Source organism: Erythrolamprus reginae, chromosome 1 (assembly GCF_031021105.1).
Source record: "Erythrolamprus reginae isolate rEryReg1 chromosome 1, rEryReg1.hap1, whole genome shotgun sequence".
Classification (NCBI taxonomy): domain Eukaryota; kingdom Metazoa; phylum Chordata; class Lepidosauria; order Squamata; family Dipsadidae; genus Erythrolamprus; species Erythrolamprus reginae.
The window spans coordinates 324,289,117-324,310,202 of record NC_091950.1 but is presented as its reverse complement, the minus strand read 5'-3'; the positions used below and the strand labels follow the sequence as shown (position 1 = coordinate 324,310,202).

Below are 21,086 nucleotides of genomic sequence, written 5' to 3'. Positions count from 1 at the left end.
CATGCACAGGAGCACAGAGAGGTTACATGCACATGCATGGGGATAGGGAAGCACGAGGGAGTCACACGTGCAGGGGTGGGGGGGAGCCTGAGGGTGATGCATGTATGCACACAGGGGAAGGGCACGATGGATAAGTTCACGCATGCATTGCATTATGGTTGCGGGGGGGTGCTTTCGGCACGCAACAACAAAAATGTTTGCCATTATTGATCTAGAAGTTAGTTAGACTTTTGCATCACAGATCCAGAAATTGCAATTTTGAAGAATTGCTGGCAACAGTTAAATCATTGCAACAGTGTTTTTATAATGTGTTTATCTCACTTATCTGTTCCTATTTCCCTGAAAGCATATTATATTTTATGTTATGAAACAGCAGGAGCCCCGTATTGTGAACTTGAAAACTGCAGGCTTATTGGTCAATAGAATTGCAACTCTTCCTTTAAATGACATTTATGTATATAAGTTTATAATAAATATATCTCTTTATTGCTGTAAATGTAATAATAATATTAATATACCCTAATCTCAGGTAGATGTGACACTTGTCCATTTTACACCACTTGTGGAACCAAAAATAAAACAGCCATTTAAGCTGGTAGAAAAAGTTGTTCAAAGTATTTTCCAGTACAGAAGAAAATTCTGTCATCATGGCGCAAGGTAAGAAATGAGTGACATATGAAAATTTGTTTTCAAGAACTGCAGTGGGGTAGCCGGGGGGGGGGGGGGGGCCTTACACGTGTATATGTGGTTCCTTTCAAATTTTTAAATTTGTATTGCACTGTTTTATTTCTCTTCATAGCTGTTGAGCACAATTGTAATATACAGTATTTACCTGCTCAGGTAGTTTTTTGCAGTACAGGTAGCTCTTGATTAACAACAGTTTGTTTGATGAACATTGAAAGTTACAATGACACTGAAAAAAGCGATTTATGACCGTGCTTCATACTTTTGGCTGTTGTAGCATCCCCATGGACAGATGATCAAAATTCAGACACTTGGCATCTGGTATGTGTTTATGATGATTAAGTGTCTTGGGCTCACTTTTTGAGACTCTCTGACAAGTAAAGTCAGCGGGGAAGCCAAATTCACTTAAACCTCTGTGTTATCAGGTTAACAATTGCAGTGATTCACTGTGGCAAGTAAGGAAATAAAAAGGAGCAAACCTATCTACTTTAGCAATAGCAATTTTGAATTTAATTGTGATTGTAAGTCGAGGACTGCCTGTATATTGACTGAATGCAGATAGTGAGGAATTACCTGATATATTCTGGCACTTGACAGCAGATGCTGAAAAACATTGAGGCAATGCAAATATAATGTACATGACTAAATTAATCTGTTACTGTCAAAGTACAGTCTTAGAATGGAAGATTTTACACCCACCCACCCCCAAAAATCAACACCTTACTTATATTGCCTTAGTTCCTTTTCAATGAGGGACAGGTCTTCTCAGCAACATACTGGTGCATAAAATCTGATGTGAAGAATTGCCTTTTCCATATGTATTGAAAAGTCAGGTACAATCCTCAGCAAACCATTGTAAAAACAAAGTAAAAAACAACCTGCCTTACTAGAGACAAGAGAACAATGTTATTATATTTATGTCACAAACCTCATTCAGTTATGTATTTCCTTCTCTGAAATAGTTGCTTCTTAGTTCCTTATAGTCAGGGAGGAATCTGTGTTTTGTTAAATCAGAAATTTGATATTTAGCCCTCCCTATGGCATATCATACATGGATTTATAATATTAATACTTTTCCTAGTTTAGAAAAACACTAGAATATGAATATTAAAAAGTTCTATATTCAGATTCCAATGTCTAGGCGATCTAACAGAAAATTAGAAAAGTCATAGATGATTTTAAAAAATGATAAATTTGATAAAAGCCAGGGCAGAGCAACATTGCCTCTGAAGACATCGCTCATTTCTCGTAGTTGTGCAAGAGTTTATTGAATGTTTGAGCAAGAGGGTACCTGTTCTGTTCACCCATTTGCAGTAACCTAGTGAAAGACATGCTGTGTGCTTCTATCTTCAGAGTATCACTGCTTTAGTGTTACTTTTGCTATTAGTCATAGCAAAAGCATTCCCAGAATCCAATTGTTTTAGCAGAATGACAAAGCATTGCAATGCAACTTCACCCTTTATGTAGATGAGATCACAATACAAAGGGGCACAACTTATGTTGCAGTGCACATGTTATCATTTCCCCCAACATCGCTTCTTCTGTAGATGCCCCTGAACTATAATGCGGCTGTGGAAGATAATGTTACTTGAATTGAGAAATCTGAAGTAAAATCAATGGATGCTCCTTATTGATTACCAATATTATTTTCTTTCAGGATTTTATTTCCAGAACCTGACCGCCTTGAAAAAACCGAACGGTTGCTCATGGAGGCAGATGTTGATCCAACTCTATATCCAACTAAACTGTCCCTATTTCAGTTTAGAAACCTTTGTAATGTCTACAGGAAAATGTGTGATGAAGATCCAGATCTTTTTGCATACAACTACAGAGAGGAACTGAGAAAGAAAAAGGAACCCAACTTCAAACAGATTGACAATTACTCTTTCCCCCCTTAGAATTAGGCAACCACAAAGTCTAATGGATTTTTGGATTGGACCGAAATAAATTAGTCTTTGAATATATTTTTTCAATATTAACAATATTAAAATTGTATGTGAAATTCATAAATGAGAATAAGGTCCATTTTTCTTAAAACTAAGTAATGCTGTTTTGCTTATCTTCTAAGTGCAATCAACTCCCAAGACAAAATTTAAGATAACTGAAAAGTAACGAACCCCCCTCCCAAGAATAAAACACCCACAAAGCTACCTATTTCAATTAACATTTTACTGTACAAGCTTATAGAGAAAATAAAAATACCATAAGATTACAGTACAAGCTTTTTATATGTACAAACATATATAAACATATATAAAAATCAAATATAAACAACCATATACATTTTAGTACAATGTACAGAGCACTTAGTTACTCTGTGTTGAAATAATTTAATTTGACTTTAAATAAAGCAAAAACTAACATGCTGTTAAATGCTCAATGAAAACGAATTGGACTAAGGTCAAAAAATGAACATCTCATCCCCACCCCACATGTTTGTTAAAAAATGTTTAAATGCTACCCAATACTGAAGGGGGAACAGATTAGTTCACAGAATTTGCAAATTCAATGTAAACTTTTTTGTTTTGGAATAAATTAAAATAACTTAAGCCTTTACAACTACTTTTATGGAAAAACCCAGTAGTGCATTAAACTAAAAAGTAGTTTTATTAAGATGCAAATCAAAATAGCTAGGACTTTCCATGTCTATCTCCTGATTCATAAAAGCAATCCTCATTAACCACTGATGTCAAACTCTGCACACTAAATTCCCTTTCTAAAATTGAATTCAGGTCAAAACCCGGAGAATCAGGCTGATTGTCAAGTGACAGATGCTGTTCTTGCATTGCCCTCAATGTTCCTTTGTCACGTCTTGTGCTGTTCACTTTTCGTTTAATAGGGCAAAAGTGCGCGCGAACTAGTTTAGGCTGTTCTTCTGCTCTCTGCCCACCTCTATTCTCTATCTCAGGAGGATATTCCGTCTCCACATCACTGTTCTGAATCTCAGAAATCTGCAACCGCTGGAATTGGATTTCTATGTCTTTTGTGGGATTGCTTTTTTTCAGAAGTTGCTGGAAATTATCTTCTTCATCACTTAGAATATCAGATTCCTTTACAGGACTATTTGAAAAATCGGATGCACAGCTCTGCAAACTCTTCATGGGAGATGAGTTTTTAGATTCCAGGATACTGTCAGTAGTTTGGCAGCTGCTACTTGGTGTACTGCTGCTCAAACTGCATTCATCAGAATCCGGTTCATTTACTTTCCTTGTACTGCTGTTCCATTCATTACTGGGAGAATTCTTCAGTAACTTCAGTGATCTAGAGGAAGCTGCCAATGTAAAAATACATCAAGTTTCTGTACTCAATAACTGTGTAACCATTTAAACATGACTGATGCAATTAAGCGCTATTAGAAAGAGAGAGAGACTTCAGACAACAAACACTGAGAAACTGGACGGCAGAGGGCAGGCAATCTTTCAAGACTAGCATATTTGGCATAAGGAAAACAATTGCCTACTAATATTTGCATATTTTGTGAGAAAAAATATGGTTGCTCTTTCTCCCCCCCCCCCCTCCCCTCTATGATGCTTTTCACCAGCTTAGTCTTGGCTTCTTCTAGTTGGGTGAACTCTTTTGCAGAATAGATCCTACATTACAAGTTCCTAGCATCATCGTAAGGCTCCTAGTGAAGTCTTTACTTTGTAGCATGATACAAAACTTCCATTTAGTGTTTTTCAATTAAAATGATAGTAAAACAAATCAAGTGAGATGAGAGGCATAGCCTGGAAAGTGCCTAGAAAGCATACATGGGCACTGTTATTTAAAGAGTCTACTGACACTGAAAATAACTGATCCTTGAAGTAGAGCATGAAGGTTAATGGAACTCCTGAAATTTCCTAGTCATTGTTGTATAGTTGCTAAAACCGAAATTTGAGCCAGGCAATGCATAGTCAAAGAAAACAGGTATTGGGATAATTTTAATGATTTTTAAAACCACAAAATCCATCCCTTATTTTGAATTTTTCTATTTTCAGCTACAATATTTGGCCCATTGTAGGAAGTACTCACAGAATACACAACTAGATGGGTAATTCCATTGCTAAGCAATGCAAGTAAAGCGAAATGTTACATAACTTCACAGGCTTACAGTACAAGTTCTGTCTGTGGTCATCAAACGAATCATTAAGCACAATATCACAGGACTAACATGCTACTTCCAAGGACTTCCCCACTGACTTTATTTTTTTAACTTACCTACCAAAAGGAACTATTATTAATTGGGTTTATTGGGACATATGTAAAGATTTCAGCTGGCTTGTAAAATTGTTTCAAGATGGAAAACACATATTTCTTTATTATACTAGGTTAAAATTTGTTTCCTGTTAATTAATTTGAACCCATTGGCACGTTTGGAATGTTAAATCTACATCATGGACAATTTCCCAGAACAGTTACCATAGTAAATATGGCAAGAAAAATAATATCACCCCATTGAATTCTAAGTATTTTGGAAGGCATTCTATGGGATCGATAGATCTTGATTTGCTTCTCCAATACTTCCAATGGAATACAACTAAGATCTGTGTTGAAGCGGAATTGATCATGATTATTATTGCCACAGATTAATACACAAAAATGTTGACATACATATTAAGAAAATATTTTCTTACCTAATTTTGCTGAAACAGGGATTCGATTCTTATGCAGTGTGAGGCGATTTTTATACGCTTTCTCAAAAGGCAAGTCACAATTTATTTGACGCCTGAAGTTTTCTCTTAGGATTGAACGAATCACTTTGACTATGTTGGTCTTGCTTTCACAGTCACTGTAATTGGTGGGGGGAAGGAAAAGAATAGTACCGTAATTAAGTCATTGCAAAAATAAGTAATCGTTGTTTTCAAATTCAAAACATTGAGTTAATGATAAGATTAGCTATCAAGATCTGGTTCTCTTAGTATATATTGATTCTTTTGCTGCCCAAAGCAACATGTCTGTTCAGGATAAGAAAATTAGGCATCCGGTCCATGTTAGTCTTTTGCATATCCCCCAAATTAGCACTTCTCTTTAGTTCACTTTTGAGAACACTTTGAATAGCATCATCTTTCATTTGACTTTAACCAAACAGGATAGATGTATATGGGACTCTTATGTGAATAAATAAATAGTATAGTATTTACACAGATTAATTTATTAATTTATGATATTGTTTTAAAAGAATAAGTATTTACACACATTAATTTATTAATTTATGATATTGTTTAAAAAGGAGAAGAAAGTAGAAATAATCCACTTAGAAATTAGAAATCAAGTTTTAGTTCCACCTGCTGCACAACTGAAAGGTTGTTTCAGGTCTTCCTTCTAATTCCGACTTCGTATGAATCAGTTCCCAAATACTGCTGTTTTCTGTTCCTATGGGTAGAAAGATACTTTATTACAAACATTTAATGATACCTACAAATCTCTAGCCACAGAATTTCATATATGAGCAATTTGGCTTCAAGTTCATCCAGCAGATCGTGTCAATGTTTGTTTGTTTTTTCCTTGCAACAAGGATTTCGCTGAAGTTATTGGAATTACAAAATTGAAATAGTGAACGAAACTGGGGTCTGGCTTTTCTGCTAAATACAAGTAGTCCTGTGTTACAATCATTTGTTCAGCAGCCATTCTGAGTTAAGGGGCATTGAATGAAGAGGTTTGCAACTAGTCCTCAAAATTCCCAAGCACCCAGGTCGTGATCATGTGACCAGAGAGCTGCTGGGCAGCCAGAAATGTTGAGGATTTGTTCAACAAGTACCACTTGTTCAGCATCATTATAATTTAAAAACAGATGTTGAATGAACAGTTGTTAATGGAAAACTACCTGCACAGGTCATTTTTAAATTCTAGTAACTTAGTTGATTTTTCTTAAATTTAGAAGCATAAAATATTTGTGTCCATGCAGTGAAGCATCGTATATTGTGTTGTTTACAATTTAATGAGCTGGGGTGGCGCAGCAGGTAGAGTGTTGTACTGCAGGCCAATGAAACTGACTTGTAGATCTGAAGGTCAGCGGTTCAAATCTCATCACCGGCTCAAGGTTGACTCATCCTTCCATCCTTCCGAGGTGGGTAAAATGAGGACCTGGATTGTGGGGGCAATAGCCTAGCTCTGTTTAAAAAGTGCTATTGCTAACATGTTGTAAGCCGCCCTGAATCTAAGGAGAAGGGTGGCATAAAAATTGAATGAATGAATGAATAAATAAATAAATAAATAAATTTATTCTGTGATTAATTTTTAACTGATCAAAAGAAAGAATGAAAAATACATGCTTTAGCATTCAACTGCTATATTATTTGTTACTAAAAACAATTCATACTTCAAAGCATTGTTGTTTTAGGGAGTTATTTTCACCAATCATTGTTTGTCTATCTCAGGGCTGTCAAATCCGTAGCCCACGGGTCAGATGTATCATGCACTGGCCACACCCATGCTGTTTAGCAAAGCAGAAAGAAGTCACTATATGTCACATGGCACCGTGAGTTTGACACCCCTAGTGCCTAGTCTACCTGCATTGGTGATTCACACAAATACATTTAGTGAGTAATCAGAAAAAATAAAGATTATTATTTGGTTTAAAGAAAAACATTCCTGTAAAGTAAATCTGTCTTTTCCTCTCCTTGTCTCCTTTTTTTTAAATTGATAAGACTTTCTTGAGTCAAATTCTACTCACAGGATTCATGTTAACAAAAATTAGGATGTAATGGCTCTCAGTAATCCTTTCCTTTTTCCCTCTGCAACCTCCTCCTTCCCCCACTGCTGCCTTTCTTGGTGTTTCCAAGATTCACCCAACCCTGTAAAAGGTAGCATGGGAAATTAGCAGGAAAGAGTAGCAATCAGCAAAGATTGCCTTTTCTGTTCCATTTGTCAGAACTATTTCATAACGGACCAAAAGTCCCTTACAGTGGAAAAAGCTTTTAGATAAGCAGGGGAAGTAAGAATAGGCTTACTGCCTAATGTAAAAAAGTATTAAAAGTGCTTTAAACTAGAGTGAATTCTTTCTGTAAGTTCTTTGGCATTTAAAACTGTATTCCAATGTTGTGGTGAATAGCCTGCTTGATACATTGAACTTTTCATCAGTGCAGTATTTATTTATGAAGGAACCAATGAAAATTTTAACAGAATATATTCATGGTTGACAAACTTTCAAAATGATAAAAGTAAAGATTATTTAAAAATTATGTTTCTTAAAATCAAGTCACCTGCTGTATTGCCCAGTCGAACCTGAAGAGCGGATAAAGGAATCAGCCAACGAAATTTAAACAAATCCAGATCATTCTGATTATTACGGACATTACCTGCCTATTTTAAAAGAAAGATAAAAAGACAGGACAATTAAAAATATTATATCCAAAACTGTTTGCTGTTCAATCTAAGAATTTTGCTTTTTACTTCAATTTTTTTTAAAAGTGTGATTATAATATAAGAGAGGGAACTTGCCCGATTTATGCTATTCTAAGAGCATAGCTTGTGTGTGTTTTTGCAAACTATTTTGTATTTAGCTGGGATAATCATTTTAAATCTGAACATTTAGAGCATTTAAAGATACATTCATGATTCCTTTTAGCAAATTATTTATTTTGATAATTGATGTCTAGAGTATTTATATCCCAAAAATATGTGCTCTTTTTATTCAATACTGTAATTCTAAATTTCAACTTACTTACTTACTTACTTACTTACTTACTTACTTACTTACTTACTTTATTTATTTATTTATTTATTTATTTATTTATTTATTTATTCGATTTGTATGCCGCCCTTTCCGTAGACTCGGGGCGGCTCACAACACAATAAAAACAGTTCATGACAAATCTAATAATTTACCAATTTAAAATATTTTTAAAAACCCATTATTAAACAGACATACATACAAGCATACCATACATAAATTGTATAGGCCCGGGGGAGATATCTCAGTTCCCCCATGCCTGACGACAAAGGTGAGTTTTAAGGAGTTTACGAAAGGCAAGGAGGGTAGGGGCAGTTCTAATCTCGGGGGAGCTGGTTCCAGAGAGTCAGGGCCACCACAGAGAAGGCTCTTCCCCTGGGGCCCGCCAACCGACATTGTTTAGTTGACGGGACCCAGAGAAGGCCCACTCTGTGGGACCTAATCGGTCGCTGGGATTCGTGTGGCAGAAGGCGGTCTCGGAGATATTCTGGTCCGATGCCATGAAGGGCTTTAAAGGTCATAACCAACACTTTGAATTGTGACCGGAAACTGATCGGCAACCAATGCAGACTGTGGAGTGTTGGTGTAACATAGGCATACCTGGGGAAGCCCATGGCTGCTCTCGCAGCTGCATTCTGCACGATCTGAAGTTTCCGAACACTTTTCAAAGGTAGCCCCATGTAGAGAGCATTACAGTAGTCGAACCTTGAGGTGATGAGGGCATGAGTGACTGTGAGCAGTGAGTCCCGGTCCAAATAGGGCCGCAACTGGTGCACCAGGTGAACCTGGGCAAACGTCCCCCTCGCCACAGCTGAAAGATGGTTACTTACATACCACTCATTAGTAATTTAAATACTTACCAATTTCTTTTTCAATTTGCAGTTCTCTTTATACACTAAGATGACTGCCCGTTTGAAAACTAAGAAAGAGAAGATAGATTTTATTGGTATACTGCCATACTTTTCAGTACATGCTAAATTACTTTTTAAAATTTATCAGGAACTGACACTATGCATCACAAATGTCATTTTGATAAGTGCTTCACTATTTAGTCAAGGTCTTGGGCAAATTCCTGAACCCGGCAGTAATTTTCTGAGAATATTATCACATACACTTCAAGTTAAATGTCAAAATAGGATACAAACCATGAATAGGATTATGCAAATACAGTACAGACTAAAATAAAATATTAAAATCGGGTTCAACAATAAGAAATATGTATGTGTAAAAAACATTGGGGGTATCCTGTAATACTAAAAACTGTGAGATAGCATACAAATGTACGTTGTTTGTACACAACAATAATTCTGTCATATGTACAATTATAATATATACTGCACATAGTAAGTAACATGTTAGTCAATTGCATAAGACCAACAGGAGGCTTAATAGCTGCTAAGAAAAACTACATTCTAATGTTTGGAATTTGCTTTCCACATGTAATTGCTAAAAGCATCTATCTTGGTACCTTCCAAATACTATAATCCAGTGATGGCAAACCTTTTTTTGGTTTGCTTCCCAAAAGAGGGGAACATGGGGGGGTCATGCACACTAGCCCTACAGGTGGCATACCTAAATGAAGCAATTAATCTATTTTGCATACTAATCTTGGGTACGCAGCAGCTGAAAATAAATCCCTTTCGTTACTGAATTAATCTTCAAAGTCTAAGGGCAATCAGCCCAGCTTCTAAATCCTGACTGCCATGGTGATTAAACCATGTCTACTGCTGCCTTTCTAGCCAATGGGAAAAAGTTAGTGGTATGAATCGTTATGGTTCTTTCCTAAGGCAAGGTCTTTGCAGGATACTAGACAGCAGGTGTTGGACCAGGTCTAATGTTCCCCGAATAGTAATACTATAATTTCTGGTGGGTGAGAATTCTCAGAATCACCAATGCAAATCTGAACAAATTAGTAACTGGGTGTGTTAAATCTATCATAAGGATTGCTCCTAAAACAGCTTAAGTTTCCAATATGGGGGGTGGGTGGGGCAGAGGATTTTTTAAAAAATAAAATTGATATTGATCACTCACCAAACACTGTGAGCTCCAACTCTTTCCTTGTTTTGCCCAACAATGTGAATGGGTTCAGCCATGAAAGAGTAGAGTGCAAAAGAAGTTCTCCCATGGAGAGTTCTGTGACCTACAAAAGAAGGAAGATTGAAAAGAATTTCCTCAATAGAGGACAACCAACATTATACCAAAAGTTCACTGCAAAATAGCCACTGATTTTAGGAAAAGGTAAATTCACCCTTCCAATGATTTCAAAAAATACAAGCAGTTAATGTGGAAGATTTGATAGTGATAGGTATCACATGATACATACAACCGTCCTTTTTAAGGCATTAAACTTTGAAGAGACATTCTTTTTAATGTCTTGGACTCCAGTAACTGCAGCAACCCAAAATCTTTGAGTGCAGTGTGAGCTACTACTAGGAGGGTATATGCATGGACAGGACTGTAGTTTAAAGAATTTGCCTTCAAAACAAATGATGGGTGACCTGTACCTCATAAGTACCAATTGAAAACTATAATATGACCTTTTTAATAGTACTGTGTAAAATAGATTGCAAAGATAGAGAAGATAACAACAGACATTAATAGAAACATAGAAGTCTGACGGCAGAAAAAGACCTCCTGGTCCATCTAGTCTGCCCTTATACTATTTTCTGTATTTTATCTTAGGATGGATATATGTTTATCCCAGGCATGTTTAAATTCAGTTACTGTGGATTTATCTACCACGTCTGCTGGAAGTTTGTTCCAAGGATCTACTACTCTCAGTAAAATAATATTTTCTCATGTTGCTTTTGATCTTTCCCCCAACTAACTTCAGATTGTGTCCCCTTGTTCTTGTGTTCACTTTCCTATTAAAAACACTTCCCTCCTGGACCTTATTTAACCCTTTAATATATTTAAATGTTTCGATCATGTCCCCCCTTTTCCTTCTGTCCTCCAGACTATACAGATTGAGTTCATTAAGTCTTTCCTGATACGTTTTATGCTTAAGACCTTCCACCATCCTTGTAGCCCGTCTTTGGACCCGTTCAATTTTGTCAATATCTTTTTGTAGGTGAGGTCTAATACACAAGGTATTAGTCAGCAACTGATGTAAGATGTTGCTGTCTTCTTTTTTTCTTGTTAAAAGTAAAGATAAAATTGCTCTCGAGTCAAGCCTAGCTCTGATAACAATCCAGACAATTTTCTTGACAGAATAACAAATGTCTGCTATTGCCTTCCTTTCAGGAAATTGTTTTGAACTTCCCAGTCTAAACTGGAGGGTGGGAATCAATTATGATGATGATGATGATGATGATGATGATGATGATGATGATGATAAGAACAACAACAACAAAACAATAACAACAACAACAACAACAATAATAGAGTTGGAAAGGACCTTGGAGGTCTTCTAGTCCAACCCCCTGCTTAGGCAGGAAACCCTAAACCACTTCAGACAAATGGTTATCCAACATCTTCTTAAAAACTTGGACATTCACAATTTCTGGAGGCAAGTTGTTCCACTGATTAATTGTTCTAACTTTCAGGAAATTTTTTCTTAGTTCTAAGTTGCTCCTGTTCTTGATTAGTTTCCACCCATTGGTCTTTGTTCTACCCTCAGGTGCTTTGGAGACTAGTTTGACTCCCCCTGAGATATTGGAACACTGTTATCATGTCTCCCCTGGTCCTTCTTTCAATTAAAATAGCCATGCCCAGTTCCTGCAACCATTCTTCATTTGTTTTAGCCTCCAGTCCCCTTTGTTGTTCTTCTCTGCACTTTTTCTAGAGTCTCAACATCCTTATGCATCGTAGTGACCAAAACTGAATGCAGTATTCCAACTGTGGTCTTATCAAGACATTATAAAGTGGTATTAACACTTCACGTGATCTTGATTCTATACCTATGTTAATGCAGCCTAGAACTGTGTTGGCTTTTTTAGCAGCTGCTGCACACTGGTGGCTCATATTTAAATGGCTGTCCACTAGACCAGGGGTCCCCAACCACCGGGCCGTGGACCAGTACCGGGCCGCGGGGCATGTTGCACCGGTCCGTGGAGTCAGCAGCTGCCGGCCCTCCTGCCACCACCCCCTCCCTCCAGCGCTTCGCCTCCCGCCGGGCAAGAGGCCTCGGGAGGCAGGTTCTGCCGGCCACAGGACGATGGACGGGACAGAGGGGCGGGAAGGACCAAGAGGCTCAAGCCTCTTTTGGCTTCTGCCGCGGGGCGCTTTTGCGTTTTTGGCTGGGGGGAGGCAGGAGGGCCAGCCTGACCCCCTCTCTCCAGCGCTTAGCTCCCGCTGGGCAAGAGGGCTTGGGAGGCAGGTTCTGCCGGCCACAGGGCGATGGTGGGAAAGAGGGGCAGGGAGGACCAGCACCCCCATGCTTAATCCCGCCCCCAACCACACCCCTTTCCGCCCCCACCGGGCCATAGAAAAATTGTCTTGCTGAAACTGGTCCCTGGTGGAAAAAACGTTGGGGACCACTGCACTAGACCTCCAAGTCCCTCTCACAGATACTACTGTTGAGCAAGGTATCACATATACTGTACCTGTGCATTTTGTTTTTCTTGCCTAAATGTAGAACCTTACTTTTTTTAAAGCCTTGAATTTCATTTTGTTAGATAGCACCCAATGTTCAAGTCTGTCAAGATCCTTCTGTATCTTGAGCCTATCTAACATTTGTCTAAATCCATGTTTAGTTTTATTGTTCTGCCAGAAATAAGGCCCATGTTTGACTGATCTGTGAATAAAAAATAGAATTCAGGCTTCCTTACCTCTTTCTCAGTTCCACTCTGGTCTGCAACTAGTTGGTCAAACACTGCACCATAATCCTCATAAATCTTTTGCATTTCATTGATGTGACTGGCCACCTTTTCCATTGCCTTTAGCGCTTCTGCAATTTTGAAGATAAGATAGTTACATTTAACTTACCTGACTTAAGGTCTGAGACCAATGTGATACAGATGTTACATTATGTCTTGCCCTCATGTATGGGGTTTTATATGATTTCACCCTTCTTCTTGGCAAATTTCTATTTTCACATAAAATCCCGTGTGGTGCTTTTGATTACTTTGACTACCAGGAAGCACCACCTTATTAAATTATCTTCTTGGGGACTTGTCAGACATAAATAGCCAGACCTTACTCTATTTAGGTCAAACCTCCTTGTACACCCCTCAACATCTACTAGGAACTGAACTCATGCACCCTCACACTTGGATGATTATATAAAGAGCATTAGCATTAGGAAACCCAGGCCCTTGCAGAGCTAATAGTCTGCGGGAAGGGATATACGTAAACCTACCCACGTACTTCACAAGTCATGGGGAAGTTCATTCATTCTCACTGGGTTCAAAAATCCATCATAAGTCATAATCATAAATCATCAGAAGAAACAGCATTCACCAAAAAGTTGTAATTCACCAGACTACAATCTGAGCTGTCAGAGTATCTCCAGATCAATGGCAAATTATGTCAATCACTGTTATATAAAGTTCGTGAAACCTTTAACTCATTTTCCTCTGATTTCTCTGAGCAAACCTACCCAAGAATTTCTCAGAACTACCTATCTATCTACACATATCCTTTCCCTAACCAAACCCATCTATGTTTTAATGACTAGTTTCACTATAATAACAGGTAGAAACCAGATTCACAACCATAATTAATGATCTTATTTATTGCATTAAGCAAAACCAAAAAGGATCTCCAGATCACTACTTATTGTGCTGTGTGACCTACAATATGGTGTCACAATAAGTCATTGTTAAATTTTGCTGACTGGGAAATATCTAGCCTCCTATTTGACCTACAGCCTGGCCCTCTCTAGAATGGCCGTAAAGAGATTTGACATTAGCTTTTTTTTTCTTAACAGTGACTATTCTTATGCACTCTTTGGTCAAATAATTCTATTGATAAGCCATGTCTGAATCTGGCTCAAATCTTAATTAAGAACTTGGATAATGCAGCAAGCCGCTGTTAGTCTAAAGCAGTGATGGTGAACCATTTTTCCCTCGGGTGCCGAAAGTGTGTGCGCACATACTATCGTGCCTGTGTGAGTACCCACACCCATAATTCAAGCCTGGGGAGGGCAAAAATTACCTCCCCTGCCCCCCCAGAGACCCTCTGGAGGCCAAAAACAGCCTGTTTCCCAACTTCTGGTAGACCCAGTAGGCCCACTTTTCATCCTCCTCAGGCTCCAGAGGCTTCCCTGGAGCCTTGGGAGGGCAAAAACGCCTTCCCCCATCTCCCCAGAGGCCCTCTGGAAACCGAAAATGCCCTCCCAGAGCCTCTGTATGAGCCAAAAATCAGCTGGCCAAGGGCACACATGCGTGCTGGAACTGAGCTAGGGCAACGGCTCGCGTGCCGATAGATATGGCTCCATATGCCATAGGTTCGCCATCACTGGTCTAAAGCAACCCAAGGCTCTTAATGAGTGTGATACAGAAACTGAGAAAATTGTACAATAAATTCTTTGGGGCAGCCCAGTGCTAGATCCATGTGCCAATTTTCAAATACTAATTTAAATACAGTGATCCCTCGATTATCGCGGGGGTTACGTTCCAAGACCTCCCGCGATAATCGATTTTCCGCGGTATAGTGGTGCGGAAGTAAAAATACCATCTGCGCATGCGCGCCCTTTTTCCATGGCTGCGCATGCGCAGATGGTGGAGCCGGGGAGCGACGAAAGTGCAGAGGTTGTATTTAATGTCGGCCACCCGTAGGCACCCGCCCGCCCACCGTTCGCCCGCCCGCCCACCGTTCGCCCGCCCGCTCGCTTGCCACTTGCTTGCCGCTCGCCCGCCCGCTTGCCGCTCGCTTGCCACTCGCCCGTTCGCCCGCCCGCCCGCTCGCCCGCCCGCCCGCTCGCCCGCCCGCCCGCAGGTGAAGAGAAAGAAAACAAGAGAGGGAAAGAGAGAAAAAGAGAGAGAGCAAGAGGGGGAGAGATAGAGAAAGAGAGAGAATGACAGGAAAGAAAGAGAAAGAGACAGAGAAGTGATTCTTGGTGATGACGTATGACGTCATCGGGTGGGAAAAACCGTGGTATAGAAAAAAAACCGTGGAGTATTTTTTAATTATTATTTTTTGAAAAACCCTGGTATAGCGTTTCGCGAAAATCGAGACCGCGAAAATCGAGGGATCACTGTATAAACTAAAATTCTTTTAAGTTTCTGGGAATACCTGTGAGATGGTAATGCTCCTCGCTTTCTACATCAGTCAGAGACACCAGTTCTTTCAAAAGCAAAGGGTATTTCAGCACTCTCTGGACAGGTTTGATAAGAAAAGACTCCAAGGTGGAAGAATGCTGTTTCGTAGGATTGCGTGCATCCAGAAAAGCCTTGAAAGTGTTATCAGTTTTGGCTAAAGTGGGGGGGAAATGGAACAAAACAGTTATAGCTGATATTATTAATAATATACAACTATGTTGCAATAGTTGGAGCCTAACTGCTCTTTATTCAAAAATATTAGGGCAATTAACAAAACAAAATCAAGGATGTTAATATAATCCTAAAATCCAACAAAACAAAACAAAACAATTTAAATTAAGACAAACTATCCAACCAAAGTAACAAGACAAATAATGTTAATCTGGCACTGAAAAATATTAAAGTTGTCATTGATCATAATAGCTTCCCCAAATGAACAGGATTAATTTAAAAAAACTCCCTTGGGTCTGATGATTTAATTATCACTATAATATTTTTGATATACAGTGGAACCTCAAGATACAAACTTAATTGGTTCCAGGGGGAGGTTCGTAAGATGAAAGGTTCGTAAGACGAAACATTGTTTCCCATAGGAAACAATGTAAAGTCAATTAATCCGTGCAACAACAAAAAACCCCCGCAAAAAAACGCTGCCGCCCGGCTGTCACCTTTTAAAACAGCCGGGCGGCTTCCCTCTCTCTCTCTCTCCTTCCTCCCTCCTCCTCCTATTCCTCCTCCTCCCGTATTCCTCCTCCCTCCCAGCCCGCTAGGCAAGCCAGTGGTCCCCGTCAGGGAGCACAGCCATGTGGGCTCTGCTCTGTTCCCTGCCGGCCTGATTGAGGGGCCGGCGGTCTCCGCCAGGGAGAGCTTCCTGGCTTTCGTTCTTGTTCGATTCGTGAGCTTTCATGCCCAGGAAGCTGTCCGAAGTGAGGAGAACCGCCGCTGTCGCCGCTCGGCCGCGCCTCCTCGCCCGCCGCCCGCCCAGGATGCAGACCTGCTGCCTCGCCTGCCGCCGGCCTGATCCTGCGTCTCTTGCTTCTGGGCTGGCTCCATTCTGTTCCCTGCCGGCCCGATTGAGGGGCCGGCGGGAGGAAAGCGAATGCCTCTCTTCGTTGCGCTGCCTGGCTGGCAGTGGAAGATGTAACCGAGCCCACGGGGCCGTGTTCCGTGGCCGGCAGGGAACAGAACGGAGCCTTCCACGGCAGCTGCCTGCTGGGCTGGTAAGAGGGGGAGCCCAGCCCAGCCCCGTGGACTTGGTTACATCTTCCGCTGCCAGCCAGGCCATGCTGGCAGAAGCGCAACAAAGAGAGGCATTCGCTTTCCTCCCGCACGCAGCCGTCTGGCCGTGGGCTCCTTCCTGATCTCGGAGAGCTTCCTGGCTTTCGTCCTTGTTGCATTCGTGAGCTTTCATGCCCAGGAAGCTCTCCGAGATCGGGAAGCCGCCCACGATCAGTCGGCTGCGGGCGGGAGGAAAGCGAATGCCACGGGGCTGGGCTCGGCTCCCCCCCTTACCAGCCCAGCAGGCAGCCGCCGTGGAAGGCTCCATTCTGTTCCCTGCCGGCCTGATTGAGGGGCCGGCGGGAGGAAAGCGAATGCCTCTCTTCGTTGCGCTGCCTGGCTGGCAGTGGAAGATGTAACCGAGCCCACGGGGCCGGGCTCCGGCTTCCGCGCCGCTCGTCCCACCCATCACCCGTATCCAGCAGAAGCTGCTGCCCGAGTGCTCTTGGACGGCGGGATTCAAAAGTGCTGGGGTGGGGGGGCTGTCGGGACACCCCCCCACCCCAGCACTTTGAATCCAGCAGCTTCTGCTGGATACGGGCGATGGATGGGAGGAGCGCCGCGGAAGCCGGTGGCTGTGGCAGCTCGTCCCACCCATCGCCCGTCTCCAGCAGAAGCGGCGGGATTCAAAAGTGCTGGGGTGGGGGGGCTGTCGGGACACCCACCCCAGCACTTTGAATCCAGCAGCTTCTTCTGGATACGGGCGATGGGTGGGACGAGCTGCCACAGCCACCGGCTTCCGCGCCGCTCGTCCCACCCATCGCACGTATCCAGCAGAAGCTGCTGCCCGAGTGCTCTTCGCCGGCGGGATTCAAAAGTGCTGGGGTGGGGGGGCTGTCGGGACACACCCCCCCACACCCAAGCACTTTGAATCCAGCAGCTTCTGCTGGATACGGGCGATGGGTGGGAGGAGCGGCACGGAAGCCGGTGGCTGTGGCAACTCGTCCCACCCATCGCCCATATCCAGCAGAAGCGGCAGGATTCAAAGTGATGGGGTGGGGGTGTCCCGACAGCCCCCCCCACCCCAGCACTTTTGATCCTGCGCCTCCTGCTTCCCCCCCCAGCCAAAAATACAAAGGGGTCTGCGGCAGCAGACTGTCTTTGTGTTTTTCGCTGGGAGGGGGGAGCAGGAGGACCTTCCTGACTCCCTCCCCGAGCGCAGGACCTCCTGCCCTCCCTCCCAGCCAAAAACCCAAAGCGGCCTCCCGAACGTTTTCCATCTTACGAACCTGCCGCCGCCGAGAAGCCCCGCCGCCCGGCTGTCACCTTTAAAACAGCCGGGGGGCTTCCCAGCAGCCTCCCGAAGCCGAACGCCAAACCCGAACTTCCGGCTTTGGCTTCGGGAGGCTGCTGGGAAGCCCCCCGGCTGTTTTAAAAGGTGACAGCCGGGCTGCGGGGCTTCCCAGCAGCCTCCCGAACGCCGAACACGGAAGTTCGGGTTTGGCATTCGTAAGACAAAAAAAGTTCGTAAGAAGAGGCAAAAATTTTCTGAACCCCGGGTTCGTATCTCGGGTTGTTCGTAAGACGAGGGGTTCGTATCTTGAGGTACCACTGTATTGCCAAAATCTCATTTCTGGCAGATTAAAGAACATTCATTTCTGAAGTATCCAATATACGTAATATTTGAAGATACCACTATGCCAACTGACATTTTTGTTATATTCTCCAAGCTCTTCCTGTGACTTTTTATATTAAAAAAGAGAAACTTTAATAAACAAGGGAGAAACATCAAAACACAATGCCAGATTCCAATATCATGTCCAGGAATGTTCCTGAGTTCCCCAACGAATGCCAAGAAATTAAAACCCATAGCTGGCTCCATCCCTGGAAATTTGGATGTTCTCTTATTACCCAGAAACAGAAACAGGAAGAATATGAGTAAGGACAATAGACTGTATGTTGCTGAACTGGGGCGGGAAGTGGTAGAAAACAATGATGGTATTCAGCTGGTTCTATCCGATTCAGGTGAACCAGTAGCGCTGTCTGTGGGAGGCTCCACCCACCCACCCAGACGTAATCTCACCCCATTTATCCACATTTTCGATGCTGTGTTCATCTGTGGAAAGCATGCACACACTCACATTTGTGAACTGGTAGGGAAGGTAAGTGAATAAGCACCCCTGGTAGGAACGTATTCTTGTTAGTTGGTGCATGTTGCTCAAGGTGAATACAGTGGAATTTCAACTCCAAAAGAATATTAATCTGTACCAGATTACCTCCGGAACTGCCTGCTACCGCATGAATCCCAGCGACCGATAAGGTCCCACAGAGTTGGCCTTCTCCGGGTCCCGTCGACTAAACAATGTCGTTTGGCGGGCCCCAGGGGAATAGCCTTCTCTGTGGCGGCCCCGGCCCTCTGGAACCAACTCCCCCCGGAGATTAGATCTGCCCCCACCCTCCCTGTCTTTCATAAACTACTCAAGACTCATTTATACCGCCAGGCATGGGGGAGTTGAGATAACTCTTCCCCCTAGGCCATTACAAGTTATGCATGGTATGTTTATGTGTATGTTTGGTTTTATAATAGGGGTTTTTAGTTGTTTTTATTATTGGATTGTACATGTTGTGTTTATTATTGTTGTTAGCCGCCCCGAGTCTGCCGAGAGGGGCGGCATACAAATCCAATAAATTATTATTAATAATAATAATAACAATAACAACAACAACAACAACAACAACAACAATAATAATAATAATAATAATAATAATATGCAAATAGCTGTATTAATTAACTAGTCACATAGAATTGATTACATACTAGTGGAAACCAATGAAGTTGTATTACCTGAGCAAAGCCCTATCCCCATAGACCTCGAATAACGTTTACCAGGTTGTTTCGCACAACATTTTCAAAATATAATTTAAGTTCCTGAATTAAAGGAGAACTGGCATGCTGGGAGGTTGTTGGTCCAACAATATCGATTTTTCCAAAGACCTTAGAGCAGGGCTTCAAACTCCCGGCCCTAAGGCAGGATGCATCATTTACTGGCCACACCAATGCCCAGTTTAGCAAAGAGAGGGAAAGTCTGAATATGTCACATGGCGTTGCCACAATGACATGAATTTGAGACCATTGCCTTAGTGACTTAATTTCTATTAATTGCTTGCCGTAATTACTATTAATAGGTGTCTGCAACCTAATATGTTGATTTGATTTGATTTGATTTGATGAAGAAAAGCTGAATAATAATAACTCATATTTGAATGCATTTTCCACATTTTGTCTTCAGGAAAAGGAGGTATCTTGAATAAAAAGTCCCCCTATAGCCATTATTTTGTGAAATTGCACTCTCTCACAACTCCAAACACGTCTATCAATCCAGAAGTAAACGAGTCAATATTTAAGCATTGTGTATTTCTGTGTTGGTGTTTGGATTAGGTAGTAGAAAATACACAAACATAAAAATATGCCCATACCTTTAGCCTATAATCACTGGGAACTATTCTAATTATTACTTTAATATTATCTATCTGCACACCAAGACAACTAGACACAAGAACAGTTTTTTCCTGCACGCCATCACTCTACTAAACAAATAATTCCCTCAACACTGTCAGACTTTTTACTAAATCTGCATTTCTACTTCTACATCATTCCTATCATCCTTTTCATCCCACTTAGGACTGTATGACTGTAACTTGTTGCTTGTATCCTAAGATTTTTATTACTATTGATTGTTTCTTCATTGCTTATTTGACCCCTATGACAATCATTAAGTGTTGTACCACATGATTTTTGACAAATGTATTTTTTTCTTTTATGTACACTGAGAGCATATGCACCAAGACAAATTCCTTGGGTGTCCAATCACAGTTGGCCAATTCTATTCTATTCTATTCTATAGTCCTCAACTTACAGCTATTCTTTCAGCGACTGTTCAAAATCACAATGGTACTGAGAAAAGTGAATTATGACAAGTTCTCACACTTAGAATCATAGCAGCATTCCCACGCTCGATTTACGACTTTATATGAGATTAACTCGATTGCAGTGATTCACTTAATAACCATGGCAAAAAATGTCCATAAAATTGAGCACAGCTCATTTAACAATCACTTTGCATAGCAATGTGCTGACCCAAATTGCAGTTGTTAAGTTGAAGGCTATTATTACTATCTTTCCATTCCAAAATTCATAACAGTCTCTGCATGATCCTCCTCTAATCACTGACCAGATCTGCTTAGTTTTGACAAAGATGCTCTACATTTACAGCACTGTTTGGCCATGATGCCTTTTTATAAGACATATCAGATGCTAAGAAGTAATTTAA

General features: G+C 41.2%; 2 protein-coding genes across 5 annotated transcripts in view; one reads left to right on the top strand and one right to left on the bottom strand.

Annotated features, from left to right (window-relative positions):
• TFB1M (transcription factor B1, mitochondrial) overlaps positions 1–2,694 on the top strand; it is a 32,327-nt gene extending 29,633 nt beyond the window's left edge. The window contains exons 6-7 of the mRNA XM_070733754.1: positions 530–657; positions 2,342–2,694. Of these exons, the coding sequence (XP_070589855.1) occupies positions 530–657; positions 2,342–2,582 (369 nt within the window). The 3' untranslated portion in view covers positions 2,583–2,694. The remainder of the gene's footprint in view (positions 1–529; positions 658–2,341) is intronic.
• Positions 2,695–2,838: 144 nt separating this feature from the next.
• Positions 2,839–21,086, bottom strand: part of TIAM2 (TIAM Rac1 associated GEF 2) — a 183,198-nt gene continuing 164,950 nt past the window's right edge. For all 4 annotated transcript variants that reach the window (XM_070733750.1, XM_070733752.1, XM_070733751.1 and 1 more), the window contains 8 exons: positions 15,512–15,691; positions 13,105–13,223; positions 10,367–10,475; positions 9,196–9,254; positions 7,866–7,965; positions 5,949–6,036; positions 5,298–5,452; positions 2,839–3,955 (listed from right to left, as the gene is read on the bottom strand). In XM_070733750.1, coding sequence (XP_070589851.1) covers positions 3,315–3,955; positions 5,298–5,452; positions 5,949–6,036; positions 7,866–7,965; positions 9,196–9,254; positions 10,367–10,475; positions 13,105–13,223; positions 15,512–15,691 — 1,451 coding nt within the window. In that variant the 3' untranslated portion in view covers positions 2,839–3,314. The remainder of the gene's footprint in view (positions 3,956–5,297; positions 5,453–5,948; positions 6,037–7,865; positions 7,966–9,195; positions 9,255–10,366; positions 10,476–13,104; positions 13,224–15,511; positions 15,692–21,086) is intronic.